At 42.8% G+C, this 12,903-nt stretch overlaps 1 protein-coding gene across 7 annotated transcripts in view; it reads left to right on the forward strand.

The window, feature by feature from the left end:
• Positions 1–1,650: 1,650 nt before the first annotated feature.
• RALGAPA2 (Ral GTPase activating protein catalytic subunit alpha 2) overlaps positions 1,651–12,903 on the forward strand; it is a 209,264-nt gene continuing 198,011 nt past the window's right edge. For all 7 annotated transcript variants that reach the window (XR_013840655.1, XM_079983435.1, XM_079983436.1 and 4 more), the window contains exon 1: positions 1,651–1,810. Coding sequence is in view for 6 of the 7 variants with exons in the window: in XM_079983435.1 (XP_079839561.1) it covers positions 1,705–1,810 (106 nt within the window). In the remaining variant the exon portion in view is untranslated. The remainder of the gene's footprint in view (positions 1,811–12,903) is intronic.

Genomic DNA, 12,903 nt, shown 5'->3' on the forward strand with positions numbered 1-12,903 from the left:
TTATTCCTGTCCACTTCTTCTTAAGGTCCAGGCCTTTCCTCTCAGTCTCAGTCTCCATTGCCCCCACCCCACAGCACTAGGCCTATTTAAATAATTGTATTTCAAAAGCTATACACTGAAAACAAATTGTGGGCCTACACAATATCTGATAGAAGGCATGCACATCTCACAGTAAATAAATGATTTGGAATTGTCATCATACAGGGAGCCCCTTGCACACAAATTCTACTCCCAGGGAAGCCTTGCACACCTGCCATGGAAGCCCAACACAGTGCAGCGGATTCTGGGAATGTTCAGCTCGCCTTGGACCCTGGTCTGTTCACATGGGCCTGCTACCCATTTTGAAGTGAGGAGACCTAGACTACAGCCAATACTCCCATGCAGCCCAGACTGCAAAGGAAGATCAGTAACACGATGTGTGAGAATTTGCCTTTCAGTCATTTTTCCATTATTTACCTCTTTGGCTTCTACGAAATCCCTGATACCATTTGAAAAACACAACATTCAAAGACCATTGAATTCACGGTAGTCAGACGCCATCTCATAAGGTGTCTTATAAGGTGTCAGCATGATTTGCCAAAGAATATCTGAATGTATCTTTAGGTGCCAGGCAAAAACGTTTCTCTTCAACAAGGGTGTTCAGGTGGGCCCTACTGAACAGGTTTTTCTGATGGTGGCAGCTACTGTAAGCTCTGGAACCAGCTCCTTGCTGCAGTTAAGATATCATCCATTTATTTGGCTGCCTTTGATTTGCTAATTAACACTCTATAGCTTTTTAAATGTTTGTGGGAAGGGGGTTATTGCTTTGTTTTTTGTTTTATTATGTATTTGTATTCTCATTTTTTATTTTTCTGTTGTGAACTGCCCTGGGATCTTGGGATGTAGGGCAGTATACAAATATAATAAATGATAAATAAGATGGTTCCTTGCTCAATTTAGCTGAAAGCACGGCTACTCGACAAGTCACAAATTTCAGTGGGGCTTCCCTTCTCAGAAGCACGTTCAGGACTTCGTAACACTGTGCATTTTATTTCCACAGTACAGTTGCAAGACTCGTTCTCCAAGAAAATAAATATACTGTGTTACTCAAAAGTGCAGAGCCAGCAAACCGCAGTTTTAGGTCTACAGATTGAATAAACTAACAATAAATATAGGTAAAAACTTTTAAAGGTTAGTATTTAAAAAGCGCCTCAAGCTATTAACAGTACAATAATTAAGGAAGGCTGTTCCATATAATTTTTTATCAAAGATGTCGCCTGCAGGGTTGCAAGGACGGGAACTCCTTCCGCGCTGCGAGGAAGAGCCTCCTCGGCCAATACTACGACTCCCAGCATGCCCCGCGCCAGCCAGGCTTCCAAAGATGGCCGCCCTTTGCGCCGCCGCTCCTGGGCTTGGCTGTTCCGAGGCGCGCTGCGCCGTCGGATGAAGAGAAAGCGAGGCAGGCATTGGTCCGCCCCCGCCCCCCCCCCACGCCCCGGAGAAGAGAAAACCAGGACACGCGCCCGCGAAAGAGAACAACCGAAGGAGCTCCGAGCCTGGCAGCAGTCCTGGCCAGGCCCCGCCCCCTCCCCTCAGGAGCGCCCGGCCTCCCCTCCCCCCTCGCCCGCCCGCCCTTCGCTCCCTGGCTGTGGAGGCGGCGCGGCGCGGCGCCCGAGGGTCTCCCGGCTGACGGCGAGGGCGACGCCCCCCCCCAACTGCCCGGCGATGTTCTCTCGGAGGGGCCACGCCGATGTCAAGAAGTCCACCCAGAAAGCGCTGGACCCGCGGAAGGACGTCCTGACGCGCCTCAAGCACCTCAGGGCGCTGATGGGTGAGTGGGGCAGGCGGGGGGGGGGGGGTCGCCTCCGGAGAAGGGTCCCAGCGGCGCTGGAGGGGGCGAATCCGGGATGCCCCGGGGCCCCTCCCTGCCGTGTGAGGTCGTCGTTATCACAGCCATCACGACTTAATGACATTGGCGAGTTGCTTTGCCCAGGGCAGCCCAAAGCGACTTACAATCGGACAGACAGGCAAAACCGAACCAAACCCAGAGATAGGTTATAACGTGGCTCTTTCCTGCCCCCCCCCCGCCAACCTCCAGAGGGGCAGTGGGTCAATGGATCTGGCTGTTAACCAAAAGGTTGGTGGTTAGAGCTCACCCAGGGATGGCTGTGGGTAGCGTTCCTGAATAGCAGGGGGTTGGACTAGATGACTGTCAGGATCCCTTCCAATTCCACAATTCTATGATTCTCACAGCCCCCATATATGCAGTGGGGTGGGAAAGAATTTACTCTTGTAAGGAAAGCAAGACTTCAAACACAGTTCAAATCCACACAGCAGGGTGAGCTCCCGTTGCTCTGTCCCAGCTTCTGCCAACCTAGCAGTTCAAAAGTGCACCAGTGCAAGTAGATAAAGAGGTACTGCGGCAGCGGAAAGGTGAACGGCATTTCTGTGCACTCTAGCTTACATCACAGTGTCCCGTTGCACCAGAAGCGGTATAGTCCTGCTGGCCACATGACCCAGAAAGCTGTGGACAAACATCTGCTCCCTTAGCCTGAAGCAAGATGAACGCCACACCCCATAGTCGCCTTTGACTGGACTTAACAATCCAGGGGTCCTTTACCTATTTTTTACTTTGTACTTTAAACACTCACTGCAGTTATGAATGCATGCTAAGTTGAACCAATCTCTGCAGCTAGTGCTTTTGTCTTGCCATGCTTCATGTGTGCACCTAAGGTCTTGCCTGTGACCTCTTCTAACTGTTGTTTACATTCTCTTCTCACAAAGAGCTCCCCCTTTGTGTGGAGTGTGTGTTGGATTACCCCTCATAACCTACCTTGTTGGAGTACATTGTTGTGATGGGATATGTGGATCAGCAGCTCTCCATGGAGATAAAAAAGATGGCAGGTGTATTGTAAGCAAGGGACAATGATAGGGTTAACATCCTTGTGCCTCAAACTCACATGCACTAAAAAAATGTTGCTGGCTTGTTCTGCAGTTTTAAAAAGAAGTGTTTTTTAAATTTCAAAGTGAATCCTGATTCATGGTATTGCATGTTGCCAGGAGGCAAAAGACAAATCTTGATGTAACTAGATCATGATAAGGAACTGGTTTCTCTGTTCAGTTGTTCCAGCTTTTGTTAGTTAAACTTGAGCCAAAAGCATATTGTAGAAATCTAAAACTAGGGTTATGCCCAGCATACCCACTTCCTGTGCTCTTAGCTAGACTGGAAGTATGAGCAGTGTCTTCTCCTTGGGGACAATAATATTCTTGCACTCACCCCATGTGCATTCACTGTGAATTTCACAGTTTGTTTTGATCTTGCAATGGTCCCTGTCAGTTGTGTGGATTGTCCATTGCCAGCATGGGCTGAACCATCTTGCAGAGTCTTGAAGCAGTTCCACAGGCTCTGAAATCTGAGCTGGCTGGATTATGTCAAGCAGTGGGGGAGGTGGGAGTTGTTGAGTAAAATAAACATCCATTCTACCTAACTTTATCACCCTCCTATGAGTAAACAGAGCACTGATCTTCCAGGAAGTTGCATAAGATAATGGCCTAATTCACAGTGTATCCCTGCTGTGCTGCTTCACACTGCAGGTGGGACTCAGCTGTCTCAATGCTCCATTAGAAAAACACCTGCAAATGGAAAACCAGGGGGAGACTAAGCTTGATCCCTTCTCCACGGAATCTAGCTTTATAGGTGGATAATTTTGTGTGTGTTGGGAGGTGTATCCAATTGAGTGAGCTGCAGTAGTTCTGCTTAAACCAGGCTTCCTCAACCTTGGCCCTCCAGATGTTTTGAGACTACAATTCCCATCATCCCTGACCACTGGTCCTGCTAGCTAGGGATCATGGGAGTTGTAGGCCAAAAACATCTGGAGGGCCAAGGTTGAGGAAGCCTGGCTTAGACACATAGGTTTGTCGTGTTAATCAAAGCTAGACCAATATTGTGCTGGAATTACTGAGGCCTATTTAGATAGTGTTCTGAACCGTATCTTGTTGAGGATATTTTAAAGATTATACCAATTTACATGGGAGTAAGGCCTATTTAAATCAATGGAACTTGCTTCTGAGTTGTCACGTATAGGATTGTACTGTATGTTTCCCAACCCATTTTGTAGTCTACAACTGTTTTAAAGTTCCAGAAAGCCCTTGATAAAATGCATTACTAAAGAAGCAGCAATATATCTGCTGGCTCCAATTATCTGAACTGAACTGTCTTATTCAAATATACATTGGTTTATTCTCCCAAGATTTTAGAACAAAATAAACCAAACTGTGAAGTCTTGATGTACGTAATTAACTTGTTTAATAGCATCGAGAGGAAAACCAGGAATTCACAGGAAAGTATATTGGGTTTGTAGGTAGGAGCACTGCAGAGAGTTTGGATGAATAAATAAATATTTTTATAATCTGTTTTGTGGCCAAGGTTAACTCCCATAGTGGTTTACGTTTACAATTCACAAAAGGTACAATGTATTAGGGATACTTAGAGGTGTTCATGGCAGTCTCTTCTGGAAGCTGATTACATTATCCAGATTCTAGGCTCTTCTATTCAGAGAGAGGGGGTGGAAGGAGCTGTAAATGGATGCAGAGGTTGATTTAGGGAAATATACCAGACCATAGGAGCGTCTCTCCATTGATTTTACTCTATATATTCAGTGCAAGCCTTTGCAGATTGTGTTTGGTGAGACTTACTCTCTAGTAAGTGTGTTTAGGATTGCAGCCAAACCAAGCTTTTCTTAGCTACAGAATACGTAGTGGTACATAGCATTCTGTGAAAACCAGTGACCTACCTGTGTCATATTCACTATCACAGAGAGCCAGCATGGGTTTCTTAAGTCAGCCATGCCAGAATAACCTTACCTCCTTTTTTGATAAGAGTTACTAGTCTTGTAGGCTATGGGAGTGCTGTAGACATTGTATAAAAGCTTTGACAAAGGCTCCTCAGTATCCTTGTTGGCAAGCTGGTAAAATAGGGCTAGATGATGGTACCATTAGGTGGATTTGTAGCTGATGAATAGACCATATCCAAATAGTGCATTTCAGTAGTTCCTCGTCAACCTAGAAATAGGTGACAAGTGGGGTTCTGCAGGATGCTGTCCAGGGCCTAGTGTTGGTTAACATCTTTATAAATTACTTGGATGAAGTAGTAGAATGTATGCTCTTCAAGTATTCAGGGCAGCTAACAAATTATGTTGTGAACCACCCTTAGAACTGCAGAACACAAATTCAAAAAACAAACAAACAAACATACTTAGAAGACAGAAATAGGATCCAAGATTATTTCCCCATGATGGAGAACTGGGACTAAACTAGCAAAATGAATTTCAACAGAGATAAATATAAACTTTAGGTAGGGGAAGCCAGATGTACAAGTTGTGAGAAAGAACTGGGTGTTTTAGTAAAGCTCAGGCATTAAGACAGGTGCATTGAAACATCCAGATAAGTAGATCCACAGACTTCTGCATACATACCACTTGTTGGATAAGGAATTTTGGTCACAAATCTGGTCCAGATGTTGATGTTATTCATTTGCACTGTATTGCTTTCATGTGGATGTGCATCTCCCTCCTGGCACAACTCGTAACATGAAAGTACTTGCAACCGGAACTAAACCACAGTGTTTGTATTCTAATTTATTGATACCCTTTTTTAAAAAAAATCCTGATTTTCAGAGACTTTCAGAGTGGTTAAAAAGATAAAAGCTTGAATAGCACAATTCATTATTTAAACGAAACAAGTAAAATTCCAGCATAAAAACTAATCTGAATGTTTCTGTTAAATAACTTGGGCAAATTAAAAGGTTGCCCAATAAATGTTGACCAAAGGGAATCCTGCCTGGGTAGAACCTTTCATAAATGGGATACTACATCAGCAGTTGGGTGAAGGTAAGTACCGGTAGTCTTTACTGTGCAGGAAAGCATTCAGAGTTCCAACTATTAAAGCTAGGTAAGAGATGAAAATGAAGAGGATGAGCCAAAAGCTGTGTGCAAGAAATTGGGGTTTAAGGAGGGGTACATTTCTTGCCATATTCATTTGTAACCAATATTACAATTGGAGAATTGAAACCAGTTCATGGCCCCTGATCTCCATTGACTTAAAGCTGCTTTTGCTTTTACCTGCATTGTATGATGCACTGATATATATCTCAGAAAAGTTTGAGAGTGTGTCTGAAGTCTATTTGAGATTTAATAGTATCTTCTTGATGGAGCTAAGTGCAAGTTAAAATGTGAGTGTTTGTTCCATTAACTCATCTTAGTCATGTGTTAACCCAGAAAAAGTGCTGTCTGTCTCCTTTTATATCGAGTCATGAATTATTCAGTCTGTTCTGTTGGTTCATGTAAGAATGTTGAATCTATTAGCAGAGCTTCTAACTGTCAGGATGAACCCCAGTGTTTTGCACAAACTCTTCTTTTTTCCATTACTACTCCTGCCTTGATACTCTTGATGGCCCTCAAGGTCTCTACATTCTTTCTCCTTGTCCGGTACCACCCTAGTACATCCTGCAAAGGATGAATTGAAGCAGAATACAAAATAGATAATAGATAAATAAAAGCATGCAATTTTCTGGCACAGAATACTTTTGATAAGAGTTCCCATAGTTTGGCAATGACTTCAGTTCACCTTGCTTGCTCTTCAAATTATTTTATGTTAACAGTTAAAACAAGCACGTAATGTTATTCTCATATGACTGACTCCTGCCTGATACTTGACCTGGGCTTCCTGTAATTCTCTAACTCCTGGTGGCTCATCCAGAAGTGTGTGCAGCTCATCTGAGTTCATTTGAAACTGCAAGTCAGCAGCTGCCCCACTGAACTTCCCAGCTGCTTTATAAACTTCAAGTTATTGAAAAGGAAACAGCTCCTATTATATCTGCACTACTTTTTCAGTGAGCTTTTCCATCCACCAGACCCTCAAGCGGATTTTTGGATTCAAGTGAGTGGTGGAGATTATTTTTGTAAACCGCTTTGAGTTGGAGGTTTTTTGGGGGGTTTTTTTGACAATAAGGTGGTGTATAAAGTTTATGAAATAACTAAATAAATATGGAAACTTTAGCTATTTCCTTGGTGAGAATCCCCATTTCCAAGCTGCTATTTGCCCTGGGTCCCCAAAAGAAATGGTAGATCCTATTCCAAATCTCCATTGTTTTGTCTGATTGTTTTGCCCTATTAAATATCTTCTTGTTGTTTTAAGTCTGGGCTTGTATCCATTAAATAATCAATCAATCAGTGGGGTAACTTAATAGAATCAATCTGATTTACCCTCAGAAAATTATCTTTTTCGGCACAATTTTTATATTTGTTTATAAAGATGAGCATTTAGCTATGTATTCCGTTTGTTCCCAAACAGCCTTATCTAAAATTTCAGTGTCGTTTGGATTATTTTTTAGGAATATAAATCCCTCTGCTTTCTATTCAAAACATAAAACACTGCAAACTCGAGAGTGAGCACTGATAAAAACAATAGGAAATGTAGTTTAGATATGGTACAAATATGTGGCAATGGAGCATGTAAGATTTGACAGTTGGGCAGAGCCACCCGCCTGTCAGTGGCCGATGTAATGATGATACCAGATGATGGGGTTTGTAAAGAGCCCTGCATAGTGCTTTGAAGTGCCACCAATCAGCTGATCTTTTCTGCTTCAAAGCACTAAGTAGGGCTGTTTGCAAGCGGCTTGCAAAGGATCCTTGCTTGACTTAGTGACTTCAAGGATCAGTTTGCTATGGAGTTCCCTGCGGGGAACACAGTATTATTACAGCTGATCCCAGCTGTCTTGCTCAGTGGATTGGTGGTGACAACAAATCTCCCTTACCAATGCAAATTAGGAGTGCACTTGAAGGCTCCTGCTTGTGCATTGGCAGCTCATTCTCACTTGCTCCTCACCTGATGTCACATTAGGTTAGGCCTGGGTGATATATCAATATATTGCCCAGGACTGTTATGAGGAGCAGACCGCGATGTCGGCTTCACTCAACGGTATATTGCTGGTGAAACCACCACCACTCCTGAGTCTCCCTGCTAGCAGTGTCCACTGAAGGGGGGTTAAGAGTTCCTTCCTCCAGTGGGCACTGCTAGCAGAGGGACTCAGGAGCAGTGGCGGTTTCACCAGCAGTATAGTGCTGAGTGAAACCGCCATCCCACTCTGCCCTCATACGACAGAGAGGGAGAAACAAGCTGTATCAATGAAGCGCCGACACAGATTGTTCCTCCCTCTGCATCTATAAACTGCTTATTTATTATTATTATTTTTTAATGATATTTATTGAAGTTTCAAATAATACAAAAAAGAAAAAAGAAAACAAAAAAAGAAAAACAGTCAACCTTAACAATCCTTTTTTTTCCAATAACTTCTTTTCTGCGACTTCCCCTCCCCTCCCCTCCTTGTATTCCTTATCCAGATATTTATTTAACAAGTTCTTATTCTTAAATTTTTAACCCTAATTTGTTATTATGTCTAATTCAACTTATATATCAAATTTTAACTTATATACATTAATCATTATGCTTAAAGCCTTTTTCTAAGGTCTACCCTGTTTCCCTTGCACGAATTCCCTGTTTTTACACTAATAGCAATACAAAAAAAAGAAACAATAGAAAAAATCAAAAACATACTTGTGCACCCTTCGGATTTCCAGATCCCACCCTCCCCTTCCCGGTTTCAATCCCCAAACCATTGTCCATTTGTCCTTATGCTATCAGCCTGGATTCCTCACATCAGAAGCCCTTAAATCTCTCTCAGTTCCTTTCTGCCGGTTTTTTTGAAAGTCCTCTGTAATAACCACCGAGTCTCGGAGGGGCTCTATCCCAAAAATGTCCATGTTCCATCCGGCTGGGCCTCCAGGTTTAAAGGTGGATTTCAAAACTTGTTTCTTAATCTTTATAGGTCCAAATGTCCCAAATTCTTCAGCTATCCACAAAGGGAGAACTTTCCATTCTTCCTTCTTCAGTTCAAACCAAATTTTCATCATCTAGTCCTCTTTTTCTTTTATATCCTTCTTGACAGGCCTCCGGTTCCCTTTTGCCTTCTGCAACATGTCAGCCCCTCCTTCCTGATGCTCCTGTTCAACAAACATCTCTTTCTGCACTTTTTCTTGTTCAGCTGCCTGGGCTGTAGACAAAACATGGCTCTGCTGTACCAATTTTCTCACGAGAAAAGCAACCTCTTCCAGATCAGCTAGTATTTTTCGACCTATTTCCATTCTTGTAGTGTCCCTGAATCCCCTTTAGAGGGATTCTGGTTATTAAGTATTCCTTACACTTCCAGCCCAAAAGTCCAGTTAACTTGTTTCAATTCTTCTTTATTTTCAACAATTTCTCACTATATTGTAACAAATGTGGCCAGCAAAGGCATCAGAAAAAAAGTTCTCTACTTTTCCCCACTTTGACAGCTAATTTGACAGCTGTCAAAGTCTTCTATGTCTCCTCGGCAGGCTCCTCTCACGGATCGCTCCCGGGTCTCGGGGGGGCACTTTAGCTCTCAAAGTTAGCTCTTATCCTCCAGCACAGTTACTTATACTGTCAATTCGTGCAATTAATAATTTAGTCCAATTAAAAAGGAGATATTCTCTCGACCTTAAATATATAGTCCTTGCTTCAGATTGTTTACAAGACTGGGGAGACGGACTTCCTCTTTGGTCTTCCCCGGTCGTGCCAAATTCAAAATAAATTTCTTTTATAAGTCCAATTTCCCTATTACTCATGGGTTGTTGCTTTTAGTCCAAATGTTCGTAGGAAAAAGTCAGCGCTCTCGGTCGAACGGCATGCGGCTTCGCTCGTCAGGGGAAGCAGAAGACTCACAGCACCACGCCGCTCCCGTCCCCCGCTCCACAGCCTTTAAAAAGGCTCCGTCGCGGGTCGGGGGGGCGCAAAACGGTGCCCGCTGAGTCACCATGTCCACGGGCTTCCGCGCCCGTGGTTTTTGAGGGTCCCCGCGTCGCCGGCGCAGCAGGACCCGACCCCTGTTGAGCAGATTCCCTCCGGAGCTCGGAGGGAATCCGCCATTTGGCTGTGGCGCCAACCCGGAAGTCTGCATCTATAAACTGCTTAACTGAGGCCTGTGCAGCTGCCCTTGCCTCAGTTGAGCATTTAAAGGAGTCTCCAGCCCAGTGCTGGTTCCCGCAAGCTACCAGCGCGGCGGGGACTCTGTGAAACTGCTCTGCTGAGGGGAGCATGGTTGCCGCTCCCTGCAGTGAGCAGTTAAAGGAGCTCTGATGCTCTCATCGCTCATGCACGAGTGGTGAGAGCACTGGGCCTGTCTGAGCAGGAGGGGGGGGGAACCTTACCTCTTCTCAGCTGAGCAGGGCAAACTAGCTCCGTTGTCCCAGCCTGTGAGCAGCTCTTGAGGCAAGTGCGGGCAGAGGCAAGAGCACTTTTCCCCCCAACCATGATGTTTGGCTAGCGATACAGTGTGATGTTGAAAAGCTGATATCACCCAGCCCTAGGCCAGGTAGGTGTGGCCCCATGGTCTTAATTGGGACCTGTGACCAAAATATAGATGGGTTTTTATACTCATGCGGGGAAAGTTAATACAAGCACAGTGTTTACTTTGTATTTCATTATCTGCACTATATCCTGGGCTAGCATGTGAACTTGGAGCCAGTTATAGAATTTTTTTATTTAATTAATTTATATATATATATATATATATATATATATATATATATAATTTATATTTATAATTTATTTAATTTATATATTTATTTAATTTATATAATTTATATATTTATATATCACCCTTCATTTGTAGATCTCAGGGCAGTTCACAACATAAAAATATAGCATTGGTATGAGAATGTCTGGTGCTGATATAATTAATATAAGTTGGAATTGCAATTCTATATGTAAAATGCTTCTCATTAATCCTATCAATTGAGAAGCACACTGTTCCAAGGGTGCATTGGCCACAGATGGAAGGGAAATGGCAGTAAATAAAAATATCATTTATGTAATGTTTGAGGACTAAAAATTACAGCAAATACTGTTTGTATTGACTTGTATGATTTCTGTTCCTGACCTCAAATGAACATGTGAATTGCAGGAATCCCTCCTCCCGTGTGTAGTGGAGCTTTTTGACATCTCTAGTCTTAACTGTGGTTCACTGAAATAAGCGAACCAGACATTTATGTTTAGTTAAATAAACCATTGTTCAAATTAGTTCTGCTTCTGAGTAATAACTGTAGTTATTTTTTAAAAAATGTAAGTGAAAGCTTCCAACTTCCTCCTTGCAGTCACAGTGAGAAGGAGCAGGGGGAGCTTGTGAACCTGATGCTTTCCTAGGCTATTACAGTAATGCTGAATCATGCTTTACTATTATGTACATATGTAACTGCTGTGTGGTAGAATCTAATTTTATTTATTTGAACAGCAAGCCTTTGTTAAGTTTCCAGCAGTTTCAAGGATGGCCAAGGAAGATGAGCCTCTTTGGAGAGCATGTTTCATGGTTGTGCATCCGTAGTGGGCATTGCTCTTTGGGTTCACAGTTCCAGTCTACAAAACCATGCACAGGGTTTGTTAAAAGGCAGTAGCTGCAAATGGGGAGCTTGATATGAGAGACTATGACCTAAAATATGTTGAGTCCCTCCCCCTTATAGCTGTATAGGAAATAAGAAACAGTTCTTACAAGCCCAGAATCCATTGCAAAGTTGTACAGCTGTGTTATAAGTGAATAATTTTTAAAGGAAGCTCTACACAGAATGTATTTCAGTAGTTGGGCCATTGTTTTGTTGCAGTTTAGATCAAAGTGACAATGTCCCTGTGTTCCTGCCTTGGGCACAAAGCATTGTCTGATCTGACTGGAAGATTGTACACATGCCTGCCACTTTAATCTCCCAAAGCAGTATCTTTTTCCAAATGCAGAGAAGGTGGCAGGACAATGCTCAGCGGGGTTATAATTTCCCTAAAACTGAACTGTATTTTTTTTCTTTCATTTTTATTTATTAAATTTATATCCCACCCTTCCTCCTGCAGGAGGAACGATACGACAATATATATTTTATTATGTTAATGTCCTACCTTCCTTCCATGTTGCTTAAGTTGGTGTACATGGTTCTTTTCTTCCCATTTACACCTTGGTCTTCAAGGCCCTACTACTCCAACACTCTAATGTCCTCCCCACCTTCTATAGATCACACAGATGTTGTGGTCATAGGGTTGGATTTGGTGAGGGGGTCATTAGGCCTAATCTCATCCTGCACATAATCTGTGCATAGATTAGCTTGGTCTAGTCCATGATGTACTGTGATGGTGGAAAGGCACACTACAGTAAAGTGCATGAAGAGCAAGTGTCTTCAGAAGATGTAATTGATGGAGTAAATTATGGAGCCTTATGATAAAGTGAATGCATTGTGAGGAACCTCAATACAGCAGCCTAGTTTCTCCACAGGTCATAAGTACCAATAATTTCTGATCCAGTGCTAGGAAATGTGGGACTATTTCTTGATGCCTGATGCAGTTGTCCAGCCTGGAAAACACTTGCACACGCCATTTTGTGTGAATGGTTCTTGATCTAATAGGGGAGATACACATGAAAATAAACTTATCGTGCACTCCAGTCTCACTGGAAGGGATGTAAGAGGATTTAATTTTTTTTCTATTTATCTAAACTTCTGATTATCTGAATGTTCACCTTAAGGTCAGGGTAAGACTGTCTGGCAAATAAGTCTACAAATGTGACTAGCTTACAAACTTATTTGTTTGCCTATCTGCATATATCTGTCAATATTTTGTGACATATTGGCAATCTGAAGGAAAGAGTGGTCCTGTTCTTTTACAGTTTATAATAGCTTCTCTGCATGGTTGCTTAGGGGAGGCCTTTACCCATCTAAGGCAAGCAGACCAGTGGCTATAGTTTCAGTATAGTGATATGAGATGAAACTTTGATTATAGGATATAGAATAAGGGCTTAAAAAAGAGGTAACATTTATT

The sequence above is a fragment of the Podarcis cretensis genome, assembly GCF_951804945.1.
Source record: "Podarcis cretensis genome assembly, chromosome: 7".
NCBI classification, from domain to species: domain Eukaryota; kingdom Metazoa; phylum Chordata; class Lepidosauria; order Squamata; family Lacertidae; genus Podarcis; species Podarcis cretensis.